The sequence below is a fragment of the Dipodomys ordii genome, unplaced genomic scaffold (genome assembly GCF_000151885.1).
Source record: "Dipodomys ordii isolate 6190 unplaced genomic scaffold, Dord_2.0 Scaffold1, whole genome shotgun sequence".
In the NCBI taxonomy this organism is placed as follows: domain Eukaryota; kingdom Metazoa; phylum Chordata; class Mammalia; order Rodentia; family Heteromyidae; genus Dipodomys; species Dipodomys ordii.
The window spans coordinates 29,045,242-29,062,922 of record NW_012267217.1 but is presented as its reverse complement, the minus strand read 5'-3'; the positions used below and the strand labels follow the sequence as shown (position 1 = coordinate 29,062,922).

Here is a 17,681-nt window from a genome sequence, read left to right as displayed (position 1 = left end):
CTCTGGGCCTGGGCGCTGTCCCTCAGCTCTTCAGCTCAAGACTAGTGCTCTACCACTTGAGCCACAGCACCACTTCTGGCTTTTTCTGCTTATATGGTGCTAAGGAATCAAATCCAGGGACTCATGCTTGCAAGACAAGCACTATACTACTGAGCCAACTTCCCAGCCCTCCATGAGACTCTTATCTCCAATTAACTACCAGAAAACTGGAAGTGGTGCTTTGGCATAAGTGGTAGAGTGCTTGCTTTGAGCTGAAGAGCTGAGGGACAGTGCCCAGGCCCAGAGTTCAAGACTAAGGACTAGCCAAACGAAAAAAAAATAGTTTTTGCTTTTTGTGGCAATGAGAACAGTGAAAGGGTCCTTTGTTATAAATTCTTTCCAAATGTTTCTGTTTAAAGAAGGCACTGTAAAACAACCAGGTAACTGTTTTGGGCCTTAAAGGAGGACTTGTAGAAGAGATCTGCCTCTTCTAATTTGTGGCATGTAAGTATAGTTTCTGTTCAGAGTTAGAATGCTGCTGTCATACTCCTTGAGTTTATGTTCTAGTTCAACTTCTAGCTAATCTGTGACTATGGGTACATTACTTGAACTGTATCTCAGTTTCTTCACCTGTGAAATGACCAGTGCACTAGTCCCCTTACTGCAGTGGGTACATTCTAAGAACCCCAGTGGATACTTTAAACCAATTCTATAATGTTTTTTCCTATATATTCATACCTATAATAATGTATACTTTTTTTTGTTGTTGTTGTTTGGTCGTAGGGCTTGAACTCTGGGCCTGGGCACTGTCCCTCAGCTCTTTAGCTCAAGGCTAGTGCTCTACCACTTAAGCCACAGTGCCGCTTCTGTTTTTTTGGTGGTTAATTGGAGACAAGAGTCTCCTGGACTTCCTGCCCGGGCTGGCTTTGAACCATGATCCTCAGATCTCAGCCTCCTGAGTAGCTAGGATTACAGGTGTGAGCCACCAGCGCCCAGCTAAAGTATACCTTTTTTTACATTAGGGCTAGCAAGAGAGAAATGGCAATAATAATGAGATAGAGCAGTTTTTTCTGATCAGTTGTGGGGCTTATACTCTGGGATTAGGGGCTATCCCTGAGATTTTTTGCTTAAGGCAAACGCTCTCCACTTTGAGCTACTTCCAGCTTTTTCTATGATTAATTGGGCATAAGAGTCTCATCCACTTCCGGCCTTTTCTGCTTATGTGGTGCTGAGGAATCGAACCCAGGGCCTCATTCATGCATGCAAGGCAAACACTACCATTGAGCCACCTTCCCAGCCCTCAAGTTATGTTTCTGTGGTAGCCTGCCTGCTGAGAACTTGGGACTAAGACACATACTAACAGATCTTTTCCTCAAGAGTGAATTCAGAATTTTGGTTTTAAGAAACTCAAGTCACTAGGCAACAGTGGCTTACTCCTGTAATTCCAGTTTACTCAGGAGGCTGAGGTTTGAGGATTGTGATTCAAAGCCAGCACCAGCAGAAAAGTCTCTGTGATACACTTATCTCCAATTAAGTACTCAAAACTGGAAGTGGTCGATTGCTAGCCTTGAGCAAAAAGAGCTCAGGTCCTGAGTTCAAGCTCCAGGACTGGGGGGAAAAACTGTAATTTAATGGATTGATTTGATGATTTATTTTTTCTTTTGGTCCTGGAACTTTAACTCAAGACTTGAGTGCTGTCCCTGCCCTTTTGTGCTCAAGACTAGTGCTTTGTCACTTGATCCACAGCTCCACTTGTTGGCTTTTGGAGGTTTCTGATGTGATGATTTTATTGTTTGTAGCATATTAGTCAACTAAGTGGCTAGTATTAACTTTTAGATTATATTATTATGGTGGTTCAGGTTTTTAAATTATATATTAATTGTATAATGGCAATTTTATTATGACATTTTCACATATACATGCATAAAGTATCTCATCCTCAACTGTTACTCTTGACCTACTCCCCTTAAAACAATTTCACTAGGTATTGTTGTATATTCATATATACAAATAAACTACTTGGACCAAATTCATTTTTGTTCACCCCTTTTAACCCTCCTTCCAAGGCACCTCACTATTTCCCATCCCAGCCTGTTTTTCTTGCACTAAGAGACTTCACTATGGTATTTCAGACATGCATATATTTGAATAACCCTTTCTGTTGTTCCTCCATTCCTCTTAAGATCAAGTTTGCCTTGAGTTTCCTTATGTAGTCTTCATACATAGTTGCACTATATTTCTTATTCACTCTCCCATCTTTTTTTCCCCCCTCTCCCTTCCCTTTCTCCTCATCTTTCTGTATAATCCCATAGTTAGACTTGTGCTTTCTATATATGTGTATCTCTATGTATGCAGATATATAATTTTTTTTTTTTTGCCAGTCCTGGGGCTTGAACTCAGCACCTGGGCATTGTCCTTGAGCTTCTTTTGCTCAAGGCCAGCACTCTACCACTTGAGCCACTTTGCCATTTCTTGCTTTTTCTGTGTATGTGGTGCTGAGGAACTGAACCCAGGGCTTCATGCATGCTAGGCAAGTACTCTGCCACTAACCATTCCCAGCATATAATCTTTTTTTTATTTTTTTGGTCCGGTCCTGGGGCCTGAATTCTGGGCCTGGGCGCTGTCTCTCAGCCCTTCAGCTCAAGGCTAGCGCTCTACCACTTGAGCCACAGCGCCACTTCCGGCTTTTTTTTTTCTGCTTATGTGGTGCTAAGAAATCAAACCCAGGGCCTCATGCATGCAAGGCAAGTACTTTACCACTGAGCCACCTTCCCAGCACTCCCAGCATATAATCTTATGTACATGTTTATGAATATGTGTCTTTTAGGTCTAGCTTCCACACACAAATGAAAACATATATTTGGAGGTTTTTTTTTTTGTTTTTTTTTGGAGGGGGTCCAGTCATGGGGCCTGAACTCTGGGACTGAGCGCTGTCCCTCAGCTCTTCAGCTCAAGGCTAGTGCTCTACCACTTGAGCCACAGCGCCACTTCCAGCTTTTTTCTTTTCTTTTTTTTTTTTGGTCGGCTGTGGGGCTTGAACTCTGGGCCTGGGTGCTGTCCCTCAGCTCTTCAGTTCAAGGCGAGCGCTCTACTACTTGAGCTACAGCGCCACTTCCGGTTTTCTGGTAGTTTTATTGGAGATAGGAGTCTCACGGTCTCTCCTGCCCGGGCTGGCTTTGAACCTCGATCCTCAGATCTCAGCCTCCTGAGTAGCTAGGATTACAGGCGTTAGCCACCAGCGCCCGGCCACTTCCAGCTTTTTTCTTATGTGGTGCTGAGGAATCGAACCCAGGGCCTCGAGCATGCAAGGCAAGTGCTCTACCACTGAGCCACCTTCCCAGCCCCTTGTTTTTTTTTTTGCCAGCTCTGGGGCTTGAATTTAGGGTCTGGGCTCTGGTTGTAAGCTTCTCTGTGCTCAAGACTAACGCTCTACCACTTGAGCCACAGTGCCACTTCCAGCATTTTTCTGTTTATGTGGTATTGAGGAATTGAACCCAGGGTTACATGCAGGCTAGGCAAGCACTCTACCACTAAGCCACATTCACAATCCTATATTTGGAGTTTTGAACTTGTCCTATTCTACATGTTCTTCAGTTCCATTTTCCTGTAAATGATATTTCATTTTTTCCCTAATGACTGTGTAGAATTTCATGCTATATATGTATCATATCCTTATCCATTTATCTGTCTATGGGCACCTCTGCTGAGAGCTGTAATAAACATGGATGTGAGTATCTTTCTTGTATTTACTGTCAGATTAGACATACATCCTTTGAGCATGTTTTCTACAGATATTTGATCGAGTGGTAAGGTAGGGGCATAAAGAGAGCTAATTTTAAGTTTCTTGAGGAGCCTCTATACTTATTTCCATAGTGATTGTATTAGTTACAAGTGTTTGTTGTTTTTCTGATGGCTGCTGTTCTGATTGGGTTGAGATAGGATCTTAGTGTTGTTTGATTTGCTTTATGGGCTGTATCTATTAGTCATTTGTATTTTTTTGAGAATTAACCTAATTTGTATGCCCATTAATTAATTAATTGGATTACTTTTTCTTTCCTTTTTATTTTGGCAGTGGTGGGCTTGGCCTCTGGGCTTGGGTGCTGTCCCAGAGCTCTTCAGCTCAAGGCTAGCTAGTGCTCTACCACTTGAGCCACTTCCGGTTTTCTGGTGGTTAATTGGAGATGCGAGTTTCACAGACTTTCCTACCCCGCTGGCTTTGAACTGTGATCCTCAGATCTCAGCCTCCTGAGTAGCTAGGATTACAGGTGTGAGCCACCGGTGCTCACCTGGATTATTTTTTCTTTCACTGTTGTGCTTTTTTTTTTTTAAAGCTCTTTGTATATTCTGGATTTTATCTCCCCCTCCCCCCCCCATCATGGGGCTTCAACTTGGAGGTCTCCAGAAGTGCCTGTTGTTGAGTGTGAATAAAAGATGTGTTTTAAAAAGGATAAGTCTTCTTTTCCTCCTCTTCCTTTTCTTCTCTCCTTTTCTTCTGTCTCTGCACACCTCCATCTTGTACAGGCTGGCAGTTCCCCCTCCCCCCGATAAATTCTTTTCTGCCTGAACCATGTGGCAGTGCCTTTTGGTGAACCTTGCATCTAGTGGGAAAACCTGAGAGGGGTTTAGTGTCAGGAGTCACTGGATCCCCTCATCTCTGTCCAAGGGTAAATCTGCCTTCTGACGACCTCTTCTTGTTCCCTTTACCATTGCTATCTAAGCATCCCCCACACTGTCTTTTCATCTTCTCTCTACATCTGTCCCTGCCTCACAAGATTTCTTTCAGATTTTATCCAAAGATGTGTACACATTCACAAACAAGGAACCATTATTACTGTCTTTTTCCGGACCAGACAACATCTCTACCTTTTACCTCTAAAACTGACACCCCTTGTCAGCCAGAAGTAACCAGAGAGAGTTGGCTCTCCTCCCACCCCCCCCTTTTTTTTTTTTTTTTGCTTTTGCTGTTCTGGAGCTTGAACTCAGGGCCTAGGCACTGTCCCTGAGCTTCTTTTGCTCAGGGTTAGCACTGTACCACTTGAGCCACAGCACCACTTTTGGCCTTATTATGTGGTACTGAGGAATTGAATCCAGGGCTTCATGAATGCTAGGCAAACATTCTACCACTAAGCCACATTCCCAGCCTTCGACACCCCTTTATCACTATCAAAGTCTGCCCAGGAGAGTAGCCCCTTCCTCCTTGGGAAAGACAAGCATGTACCCTTATGAGAAACTGAAACCAGTAATCACCTGTCAATCACCTGTGAGACTCTGAGGTCACTTCCTCATACATTGAGGTCACTTCCTGAACTGCCCTGTCAGCCTCCTTCAGACAATAAGCTGCGGGAATCAGCTGTGGTCACACCTCGCCTTTCCCTATATAATCCTTCTCAAACACAAGTTCCCTCTCTCCTTCTTCCTCTTCTTCCTCCTCTTTTCCCCTTCTTTTCTCTCATCAAGTGCAGGCTGATAGTTTGCTCCCCTCTGCCCTAGTAAACTTTTCTACCTGGAAGAAAACCCAAACTGATAAGTTCGTGCTTGCTTGCTTGCTTGCTCCCTTTCCCTCTCCTCTCTCCTTCCCCTCCCTCCCTCTCTATTTTTGTCGGTCGTGGGGGCTGAACTCTGGGCCTGGGCTCTGTCCCTTAACTCTTCAGCTCAAGGCTAGTGCTCTACCACTTGAGCCACAGCGCCACTTCCGGCTTTTTTTCTGCTTATGTGGTGCTAAGGTATTGCACCCAGGGCCTCATGCATGCGAGGCAAGCACTCTACCACTAAGCTGCTTTCCAGCTCCTTGCATCTTTCTTTTCTCTTTTCTTCTTTCTTTTTCTTTCTTTCTCTCTTCTCTTTCTCTTATTCTTTCTCTCTTTCTTTCTGTTTTTCTCTTTCTCTTACTCTTTCTCCATCCTTCCTTTTCACCTTTCCTCTTTCCCCCCCTCTTTCTTTCCTCTCTTTCCCTATTTCCCTCTCTTTCCTTCCTTCCTTCCTTCCTTCCTTCTCTCTCTCTTTCTCTTTTTTTTTCTTTCTTTCTGTTGTAGGGCTTGAACTTGGAGCATGGGCACTTTCTCTGAGCCAAAAGGCTCCATGCTATGACTCATTGAGCCAGATGGCTCCTTCTGTTTTATTGGAGATAGTCTCATGGGCCAGGAGACTTCTGTCTCTGGAACTACCAGAAAACCAGAAATAGTGCTATGGCTCAAAGTGGTAGAGTGATAGCCTTGACCAACAGAGCTCAGGGATGGTGCCCAGGCCTTGAGTTGAAGCTCCACCACTAGGGGGAAAAAGTCCCACAGACATTTCCTGCCTAGGCTGGCTTTGAACTGCAATCCTCAGATCTCAGCCTCCTGAGTAGCTAGGATTACAGGCATGAGCCACCAGCACTTGGCATCTTTATCTTTTAGCTGTTGAATAGCTAGTGAAGGTTTTCTCCTTTCTGTGGATTGTCTGTCATGGATTGTCTGTGATTCTAGTAATTATTTCTTCCTTTGTTGTAGTCCTATTTGTCAACTCTTACTCTTGTTTGTTGAGCAGTTGGAGGTCTTCCTATTCAGAAAATAATTACCTGGAGGCTGGGAAGGTAGCTCAGTGGTAGATTACCTGCCTTGCATGCAAGAGGCCCTGGGTTCGATTTCTTAGTACCACATAAGCAGGAAAAGCCAGAAGTGGCGCTGTGGCTCAAGTGGTAGAGTAGTAGCCTTGAGCTGAAGTGCTGAGGGGCAATGCCCAGGCCCAGAGTTCAGGCCCCATGACTGACCAAAAAAAGAAAAGAAATAATTACCGGTGTCTATAACTTCCAGGGTTTTCCCCATGTTTTTCTGTAGTACGTTTAAAGTTTGAGGTTTTACTTTTGAGTTCTTTGATTGATTTGAAATTGATTTTTATATCTTTTTTTTTTTTTTTACTGCCCTGGGGTATAAACTTAAGGGCCTGAGCTTTGTCCCTGAGCCTCTCTGCGCTCAAGGCTACCACTCTACCGCTTGAGCCACAGTGCCACTTTTTCTGTTGATGTGATACTGAGGAATCCAGCCCAGGGCTTCATGCATGCTAGGCAAACACTGTACCACTAAGCCACATTCCTAGCCCCTTGATTTTTTTTTTTTGTGCTGGTACTGGGGCTTGAATTCAGAGCCTGGTCACTGTCGTGTAGTTTTTCTGCTCAAGATTAGTGCTCTGCCACTTGAGCCATAGCTCCACTTCTGGCTTTTTGGTGATTAATTGGGGATTTGTTTCACAAACTTTTCTGCCAGGGTTGGTTTTGAATTGCAGTTCTCAGATCTCAGCCTCCTGAATAGTTAGAATTACAGGATTTACCCACATGATGCCCAGCTTTTTTTTTTTTTTTTTGATCCTGGAGCTTGAACTCAGGGCCTGGTACTGTCCGTGAACTCTTCAGTTCAAGGTTAGGGCTCTACCAGTTGAGCCACAATGCCACATGGTGGTTAATTGGAGAGAAGAGTCTTTTTTTTTTTTTTATAAGCATAGAATCTTGTGTGTACCAGGCAGGTGTTTGACCACTTGACTTACCATCTCTTTTTTTTTTTGCTTTAATTATATTTTAGAGTAGACTTTTTTTGTTAATGCCTGTGCCAGACTGGATTGTAACGTTCCTATTTATATTACTTGCGTACCTGGAATGACAAGTGTGTGCCACAACTACATCTAGCTGTTGGATGAGATGAGACTTCATTAACTTTTTACTCAGACTGTCTCAATCCAGTAGTTGGGATTACAGGCATGAGCCACTGTGCTCAATGTGCATTTTTTTTTACATTCTGTGTTTTGTAAATGAAATAGTGTTATCACATTAATACATTCAGAACTGTCCTTTTTGGTTACAAGTGCATTTGACTATCAGGATAGCTTTTAGATTATTAGTTTTAGAAATATTTTGTTTGGAGACTGAGTAGCATATTACATTCTGTAATTATGCCTTTGTGGTCTGGTCAAAGGTAGTGAGTTAAAGAATGATTCAGAAATTTCGTGGTAATTCTGAGTTCATTTGTATATAGAACAGAATAATGTGAGGGTAGTAGTGCTTACTGATAAGTACGTGTGTGTATGTGTGTGTGTGTCTGTATGCGCGCGTGCTCAGGATACAGTAAGCACATGTTAATGATGAGATACCTTGTTAAACTAATGTTATTCAATTGGAAAGAATGGTTAGAATAGGAATTGAGAAATGGAAGGAAAAATACCTCTCAATTATAATTAAGCCATTCACAGTACTTAACTATTAAAATCTTTTCTGCCTTTCCTCTCCCTCTCCCTCTTCTTCTCCTTCCCTCCTGTGCCTTTGACTTGAATTCAGTGCCTGGGAGCTGTTCCTGAACTTCTCTGCTCAGTTCTGGCACTCTACCATTTGAGCCACAGCTCTGCCTCCAGCTTTTTTGGGTAGTTAATTGGAGGTAAATTTCTCTGCCTGTCCTGGCTTTCAACTGAGATCCTTAGATCTCAGCCACCTAAGTAGCTAGGATTACAGGTATGAGACTGGTGCCTGGCTAAAATCTTTTGAAAGCATTAAATACTTCAATACAGTTCTTTTTTTTGCGGGGGGGGGGGGTGGTGGTCTGGTCGTGGGACCTGAACTCTGGGCCTGGGCACTGTCCCTCAGCTCTTCAGCTCAAGGCTAGCGCTCTACCACTTGAGCCACAGCGCCACTTCCGGCTTTTTTTTTCTGCTTATGTGGTGCTAAGAAATCAAACCCAGGGCCTCATGCATGCAAGGCAAGTACTTTACCACTGAGCCACCTTCCCAGCACTCCCAGCATATAATCTTATGTACATGTTTATGAATATGTGTCTTTTAGGTCTAGCTTCCACACACAAATGAAAACATATATTTGGAGGTTTTTTTTTTTGTTTTTTTTTGGAGGGGGTCCAGTCATGGGGCCTGAACTCTGGGACTGAGCGCTGTCCCTCAGCTCTTCAGCTCAAGGCTAGTGCTCTACCACTTGAGCCACAGCGCCACTTCCAGCTTTTTTCTTTTCTTTTTTTTTTTTTGGTCGGCTGTGGGGCTTGAACTCTGGGCCTGGGTGCTGTCCCTCAGCTCTTCAGTTCAAGGCGAGCGCTCTACTACTTGAGCTACAGCGCCACTTCCGGTTTTCTGGTAGTTTTATTGGAGATAGGAGTCTCACGGTCTCTCCTGCCCGGGCTGGCTTTGAACCTCGATCCTCAGATCTCAGCCTCCTGAGTAGCTAGGATTACAGGCGTTAGCCACCAGCGCCCGGCCACTTCCAGCTTTTTTCTTATGTGGTGCTGAGGAATTGAACCCAGGGCCTCATGCATGCAAGGCAAGTGCTCTACCACTGAGCCACCTTCCCAGCCCAATACTTAATCTTCTTATGAGCTTGATAGAGAGGCTTATTTCTTTGATATGTTTTAAGCTTAGAATGGGCTAAGTATTACAAGACAGGTAGGTGATTCCCAAGATTGAGGAGAAGGGAGAGATTAAGAACCATTAACATGGCTGGGCGTTGGTGGCTCATGCCTGTAATCCTAGCTACTCGGGAGGCTGAGATCTGAGGATCACGGTTCAAAACCAGCCTGTGCAGGAAAGTCCGTGAAATTCTGATCTCCAGTTAACCACCAGAAAACCAGAAGTGGCACTGTGGCTCAAGGGATAGAGTGCTTGCCTCAAGCTGAAGAGCTGAGGGACAGTGCCCAAGATCAGAATTCAAGCCCCACAACTGACCCCCCCCCAAAAAAAAAAAGAAAAAAAAAACGAACCATTAACAAAATGGGATGACAGTAGATAATGCCTGTACTCCTAGTTAGTCAGGAGGTGAGATCTGAAGATTGTGATTCAAAGCCAGCCCAGGCAGAAAGTCCAGGAAAGTCTTACCTCCAATTAATCACCCAAAACCCAAAAGTGGAGCTGTGGCTCAAGTGGCAGAGTGCTAGCCTTGAGCAAAAAAGCTCAGGGACAGCAAAAAAGCACCGGTCCTGAGTTCAAGCCCAGGACTGGCACACACACAAAAATAAATCACAAACAAAATGTTACGTTATTTATTTATTTATTTTTGTCGGTCATGGGGCTTGAACTCTGGGCCTGGGTGCTGTCCCTCAGCTCTTCAGCTCAAGGTGAGCGCTCTACCACTTGAGCTACAGCGCCACTCCGGTTTTCTAGTGATTTATTGGAGATAGGAGTCTCATGGTTATTTCCTGCCCAGTCTGGCTTTGAACCGTGATCCTCAGATCTCAGCCTCCTGAGTAGCTAGGATTACAGGCGTGAGCCACCGGAGCCCGGCAGATGTTACATTTAATATACATAGAATTGCAGGTAGAACTTTGGAAAGTAGTAAGGAGGTTCCTTAAAAGACTCCACATAGGGGCTGGGAAGGTGGCTCAGTGGTAGAGCACTTGCTTGCATGCATGAGGCCCTGGGTTTGATTCCTCAGCACCACATAAGCAGAAAAAAAAAGTCGGAAGTGGCATTGTGGCTCAAGTGGTAGAGCGCTAGCCTTGAGCTGAAGAGCTGAGGGACAGCGCCCAGGCCCAGAGTTCAGGCCCAAGACCAGACCCCCCCCCCCAAAATAAAAAACTCCACATAGAGCTCCCCTATGACCCAGCAATCCCACTTTTGGGCATTTACACAAATGATCACAAACAAGACCTTACTAAAGCTACCAGCACAACTGTGTTTATTGCAGTATTATTTACCATAGCTAAGATATGGAACCAACCCAGATGCCCCTCAGTAGATGAATGATCAAGAAAATGTGGTATGTATACACAATGGAATTCTGTGCCTCCATCAGAAAGAATGACATTGCCCCATTTGTTAGGAAATAGAAAGACTTATTAAGTGAAGTAAGCCATGCCCAAAGAAACATAGGTCCCATGCTTTCCCTTATTTGCAATAACTAGTATATGTCTAAGACAAGCAGAAATGGTCAGATAAGTTAATGTTAGGTGAAATGTACCCCAAGATAAGGACTCAAATGGTTTTTCTTTCTTGCTATTGTTTCTAACATAATTATAAGACGATTTCTTTGTTGTTTTGTATGTCCCTCCCCCACGGTATAACCCTGTTTTCACTGTATTTGATGTTGGTATAATTTGTGGGGGGGGAAGGGGAAAAAATAAATTGTTTAAATAGGGATACAGGTGGACCCATTGCAACAATGAGATGTACATTATGTCGAAAAACAAACTTTACAACTTTGGCGGGGGGGGGGGGGGGGGAGGGAGGAGGGGAGGGGGGAAAGGGAGGACTGTTGGAGATAGTAAGGGGAAACAAAGGAGGAGGCAACGATGCTTGATAAGAAATATACTCATTACCTTGCCCATGTAATTGTAACCCCTCTGTATGGTATTTTCACAATTAAAAAAAAAAAGAATTGCGGGTAGAATCTTCTTGTAAGAAAAAAGCAAGTTCTTGCCAGGTGCTGTTGTCTCATGCTTGTAATCCTAGCTACTCCGGAGGCTAAGATCTGAGGATCTCAGTTCAAAACCAGCCCAGGCAGGAAAGTCCTTGAGACTCTTTATCTTTAATAAACTACTAGAAAATCAGAAGTGGCACTGTGGTTCAAGTGGTAGAGAGCCAGCCTTAAGCTGAAATGCTGAGGGACAGTGGCCAGGCCCAGAGTTCAAGCCCCACGACCCACCCCCGGCTCCCCTCCCCCCCAGAAAAGCAGTTCTTTGAAAAGGGGATTAGGTTCTATGATAAAACAATTTTTCTTCTCTAATGTTCAAACATATTTACAAGCCTTTATATATTTATTGCCTATATGATTTTGAGGAGAAACTCATTTAATTTTTCTTTTTCTTTTTTTTTTTCTTTTGTTGGTCATGGGGATTGAACTCTAGGTCTGGGTGCTGTCTCTCAGCTCTGTAGCTCAAGGCTAGCACCCTACCACTTGAGCCACAGCACCACTTCTGGCTTTTTCTGCTTATGTTTATGCTGAGGAATTTAAACCCAGGGCCTCATACATGCCAGGCAAGCACTCTACCACTGAGCCACCTGCCCAGCCCCTCATTTAGTTTTTCTTAAAGCCCTCAAACAGAATTGACAATGAACATTGTATGTTTGCTCTTTGTACAATTAGTACTATAGATGTACATCTCCATATTCAATAAAAAATTTGTTATGTACTCATTCAGAAATGTGCTCTGAAATGGCAATTAATGGGTGAAAAACATATACATAAGATGAAATTTAGATAGGGGCTGTAGTGGTAAAGTGCTTCCCTGTCATATGCACAGCCCTGCCTGGGTCTGATCCCAGGCACCTCCAGAAACCAAAATAACACACAAATTTTAATTTAGGGGGCATTACTGTGTTATTTTTTTAAATTTTTTGTTAGTCAATGGGTTTTGAACTCAGGTCCTAACTGTTGTCCTTGAGCTATTACATTCAAGGCTAGCTCTCTATCACTTGGAGCCACAGTGGCACTTCTGGTTTTCTGGTGGTTAATTGGAGATAAAAGTTTCATGGAATTTCCTGCACTGTCTGGCTTTGAACCAAGATCTTCAGGTCTCAGCCTCTGAGTAGCTAGGATTACACTTGTGAGTCACTGGTGCCTGGCTAATTATAGCTTTTTAAAAATTTTGTACAATAAAGGTGACTTGCTTCTGATTTTAAGCTTTTCTTCTTTCATAGTAGATTGGTTGATTTTTTGTTGTTGTTGTTGTTTAGTAAGGCTTTAAAAAGTATCACTAAGGTGATATTACCTGGCTTTTTGTTTTTTGGCCAGTTCTGGGGCTTGAACTCAGGGCCTGGCCACTGTCCTTAGTTTCTTTTGCTCAAGGTTAGCACTCTACCACTTGAGCCTCAGCACCACTTACAGCCTTTTCCGTTTATGTGGTACTGAGGAATTGATCCGGGGCTTCGTACAAGCACTCTACCACTGAGCCCCATTCACAGCCCCCCCTAAAGTATTCCCCCCCCCTTGGTTTTGGGCTTTGAACTCCAGGCTTGGGCGCTGTTCCTGAGCTCTTCAGATCAAGGCTAGTACTCTACTATTTGAGCCACAGCACCTGTTCTGTTTTTCTAGTGATTAATTGGAGATAAAGAGTCTCATGGACCTTCCTGCCTGGGTTGGCTTTGAACTGCGATCCTTAGATCTTAGCTTCCTGAGCCACTGGCACCGGCTAAAGTATTTTTTGAAGAGCAGTTTATGTGGCCTTAAGGAGCTGATGTAAAATTTCTTCAATATTCTGGGTTTTGACTTGTTAACAGGTCAGAGATAACATGAGGCAGCAAGTTCTGGAAGCTTTCAGGATCAGCATCACAGGAGAAGTTCTGAAGATCCCCTGGATGGTTCCTTCCTATAGCTGATTGTTTATCACAACCTTTCCTTTTCCCATAGCCTGGGATTCATGGGGTACTGCAGAGTTAGGCAGGTTTAACTGTGTGACAGAATTGTGTAGTGCTTATATGTTATACTATCTTGTATTACCTGAAATAATTCCATTCTTAAACCAGTTTGATGAGTTCATAAATTATTTTACAATTGGTTCAGGGGTTTATATTGAAATAATCTATAAATTTTTCCCAAACGGACTATTTTTCTTTTTCGTGGTGTTAAGATAGAACCCAGGGTCTCCTTCATGCTAGGCAAGAACTCTACCACTTGAGCCATGCCCACCCTCTCTCCTTTACTTTATATTTTGGAAAAAAAATTGGAACATTCATCAAATAGTATAATAAAGAAGAAGTTTGGCTCCAGTGGTAAAGTGCCTGAGCAAGTATGAAGCTCTGAGTTCAAACCCCAGTACGCCCCCCCACCTGGAAAAAAAAGAAAGAATAGTACAAAGCCGGGTGTTAGTGGCTCACATCTGTAATTTTAGCTATTTAGGAGGCTGAGATCTGAGTATCATAGTTTGAAGCTCACCGGGGCAGGAAAGCCTTTTGAGACTTATCTCCAACTAAATATGAAGGAAAAAATGGAGGTGGAGCTGTGGCTCAAGTGGTATCGCACTAGCCTTGAGCCAAAAAAGTTAAGGGTTAATACTGAAGCCCTGAGTTCAAGCCCTAGGACCAGCAATAAAAAGGAAAATAAAGATACATCCATCTCTAGTAGAGGTTTAAATTGCATGTTTGAATCATTTGGTTATGTACCTTACTCATTGTGATGCTTTACATAACTGGTGTACTTGTATTATCTAATATCTCTAACTCCATATTCTGATTTTGCCAGTTATTTGCATAATTATGTTATAACAAATATTCCAGTTTTTTTTTTTTATTGTTGTTGTTTTGTTCTTTTTTTTTTTTTTTTTTTTTGGTTGGTTTTGGGGCTTGAACTCAGGGCCAAGGTAATTGAGCTTTTTCATTCAAGGGCACTATACCACTTTGAGCCACAGCACCACTTTCTAGTTTTCTGGTGGAAAAGACTTACAGACTTTTCTGCCCAGTCTGCTTCAAACCATGATTCTTAGATTTCAGCCTCCAGAGTAGCTAAGATTAAAGGTGTGAGCCACTATTTCCCTACATTTAGATCTAGTAATGTTGGCTTTACAAATTTAGGTGAATAGGTTATTATTTTTTAACCCAGGGTTTAACTACAGATTATTCATTCTTTTTAGTTGTCATATCTTTGTGGTCTTTTTTTTTTTTTGGTCATAGGGCTTCAACTTGAGGCCTGGGTACTGTCCCTGAGTTCTTTTGCTCAAAGTTAGCACTTGACCCTTTTGACCCACAAGCCACTTCTGGTTTTCTTGTGATTAATTGGAGATAAGAGTCTCAGGAGTTTCCTGCCTCAGCTGGCTTTGTACCTTGATCCTCAGGTCTCAGCCTCCTAAGTAGCTAGGATTACAGGCATGAGCCACCAGCGCCTGGCTCTTTTAAGTCTTTTAAAATCTAGCACTATTCTTTTTTTTGTCTAAATATGGATTAATGAATGAATGGATGAATGGGTGGGTGGATGGATAGATTTATTTGTAGTCCTGAGTATTGACACCACCACACAAAAATCAATTAATAATTTGTAGTCCTGAGAAAGCAGTATCCATTGTTCTATATACTAAGGTGACATTTTTATCTTTTAATGTTCTACAGTGTGTATTAGATTCAAATAAAATATTGGTATATATCCTAATAGGAAGAAATAATAGGTTATATGGTATAGACTGGTATAGTTATGTATATTGTATTACATGCACAGAATGTTTTCTGTTCTAATTGAGGTATATAGTGAGACACACAGTACTCTTTTTGAAAAGGCCTATAGCATTTTGGTCAAGGAACTTGCATTCCATGTCTACTATTTTAACTTTGATCTTTGCAAGTCAATTGACTAATCTTAGGGCATTAATGTTCTGGTTATTAAATGAAGTGAGCAGTACATAGTATGCAGTTTTAACTTAAGTTGTTGTGAGACTTAAGGTGTTCATTTTCATGAAGTTTGTTTATTGATAGCTTTGCATATTATAAGAACTCAGTAAATGTTATTTCTAATTCTTAACTAAGATTTGAAACTAGCTTTATGTACATTTTTACTAGTAATAATCAGGTTTATATACATTTTTCTAGTAATCATTATCAGTTTCCTTTTTGTTTAACATTCTTACAGCTTTTAATAATTTATTTGCTTAATGAATAGAAGTAGATGCTTAAAGTCTATCTTGGAGGAATACTTTTCGCTTCAGTTTAGACATAGGGATACATTTGTTCATTTGGACAATACCTAATAAATGCTTGCTATGATATAGGCAATGAGTTTTACAAACACATATGTGTTTAGAGAGGATAGCCAATCAGCAGGATAAAGTTAAGCAATACTAACCGATGATGTGTTACATTATGTGTGAGTGCTTGGGAACCTTTAGTAGCTAGTTTTTAAAGCCCTTAGTAAACTGAGGAAGTGCCATCACAGTCCTAACAGTGGGACTAGAAACAAGTTCAGAGGACTACAAGTGATGGTGTATGGAGCTGGTAACTAAAAATTTCCATATCCCTGTGGTTTTGAGCTCATATGGAAGGAGTGAGGTCAGAGTTATAATCACATTTTCTGAGGTGTGTGTGTTTGCATGCAAGTACCTGTATGTGCTCTCATCCTGGGGTTTAAACTCAGAGCTTTGGTGCTGTCCCAGAGCTTTTGTGTTCAAGGCTGGTGCTCTACTACTTCTGGCTTTTTGGTTAATTGGAAATAAGAGACTCAGACTCTTTCTTCCCCAAGCTGGCTTCAAACCATGATCCTCAGATCTTAGTCTCCTAAGTAGCTAGAATTAAAGACATGAGCCACTGTTCTTAGCTTAGATCTTAATTTGATACCTGGCAAGTTGAGAGGATATAGGAGAAGCTAGAAGGATATTGCGGCTTTTTTTTGCTGGTTAACTGGAAATAAGAATCTTATAGATTTTTCTCCTTTGGTTGGCTTTGAACTATGATCCTTTGATCTTAGCCTCTTGATTTTAGCTAAGATTACAGGAAGGAGTCAGATACCCAGCTCTGAGCCCTACTTTTAAGTAAAAGTTCTAAAAGGCATTTTCTGCTCTTGTGAATAAAAGTGCTTTGTAAAATGTCTTCCTTGGGATGGGTTCTTACACATGAGGTCATGGGTAGGACAGGTTTTTTTGTTTTTCACTTGTTTGATTTTGGGTGGATTTGGGGTTTGAACTCAGATCATTGTGCTTCTAGGCAGTTACTCCTGCTACATGAGCTATGACTCCAGCCTGGGGTTTCTGCTGGTCATTTTGGATATGTAGTCTAACTTTTCTACCCAAGTTATCCTCAAATTACCATCTTCCAGTCTCAACCTCATAGGATTACAGATGTGAGCCATAGCACCTGACTTAGATTGGGGAGGGGAAGGAACAACTGGAGTTTGAATTTAAGGCCTCCCACTTGCTAGACAGACATATCTTAGTGATTTTTTTCTCCACAAAAATTCAACAAGGAACTAACTTAAAGTTTGAACCCAGCCTGAAATGCTTAGTATATACTGGGCAAAATTAGGAATATTTCATCTGTGTAATGCCACTGTTCGTATTACCCCATTTTAAAGATGAGAAAACGTCTTCCCAGTGTGGTCTTACTTGGGGATACATAGCCATTACATAATGGAGCCTGGATTCAAACTATGTCTTGGTTTGGTGTTTGTACATAGACATCATTACTTTCACATATAAATGAAGCAGCTTAAAGCATGGTGAGAAATGTGTGAATATTTTTACATTAGATACAGGTAAATGCTTTTACAATTACTTTTTTATGTCTTACAGCCTCCAAAAGTATGTTCGGGAACAGATTCTATTAGCAGTAGCAGTAATTGTAAAACGAGGATCATTAGATAAATCTATTGACTGCAAAGGCATTTTTCATGAAGTCAGCCAATTGATAAGTAGTGGTAATCCCACTGTGGTAAGTATGCTAATTTTTTATGTTTATGAAAAAATTTAGTTTGTCTTATACAAATAGCATTATAGCAACAGTATCTATTTACATAAGAGGAAAAGTATACAAGTTAATAAATCCAAATTTTATTTGTTTAGTTTTCTTCTAATGTTTTAAACTGTGTATATAATGTAGAAAGAGTAATTTGTTTTTTGCTTTCTCATGTCTGTGTTTTTTCTTTTTTTTCTTTTTCTTTTTTGTGAACATACTGTACAGAGGGGTTACAATTACATGGGCAAGATAATGAGTACATTTCTTATATGTCTGTTTTTTCATTCTGCTTTAGTAGTCATAATCACCATTTTTGCACAATCATTTGTTTGTTAAATGTAAGTTAAAATACCATAATATTCTTAACAATTTTTACCCCT

At 41.7% G+C, this 17,681-nt stretch overlaps 1 protein-coding gene across 1 annotated transcript in view; it reads left to right on the top strand.

Annotated features, from left to right (window-relative positions):
- The window catches only part of Xpo4 (exportin 4), a 108,808-nt gene that overhangs the window by 13,635 nt on the left and 77,492 nt on the right, over positions 1 to 17,681 (top strand). The window contains exon 3 of the mRNA XM_013012574.1: positions 17,096 to 17,277. Coding sequence (XP_012868028.1) covers positions 17,096 to 17,277 — 182 coding nt within the window. The remainder of the gene's footprint in view (positions 1 to 17,095; positions 17,278 to 17,681) is intronic.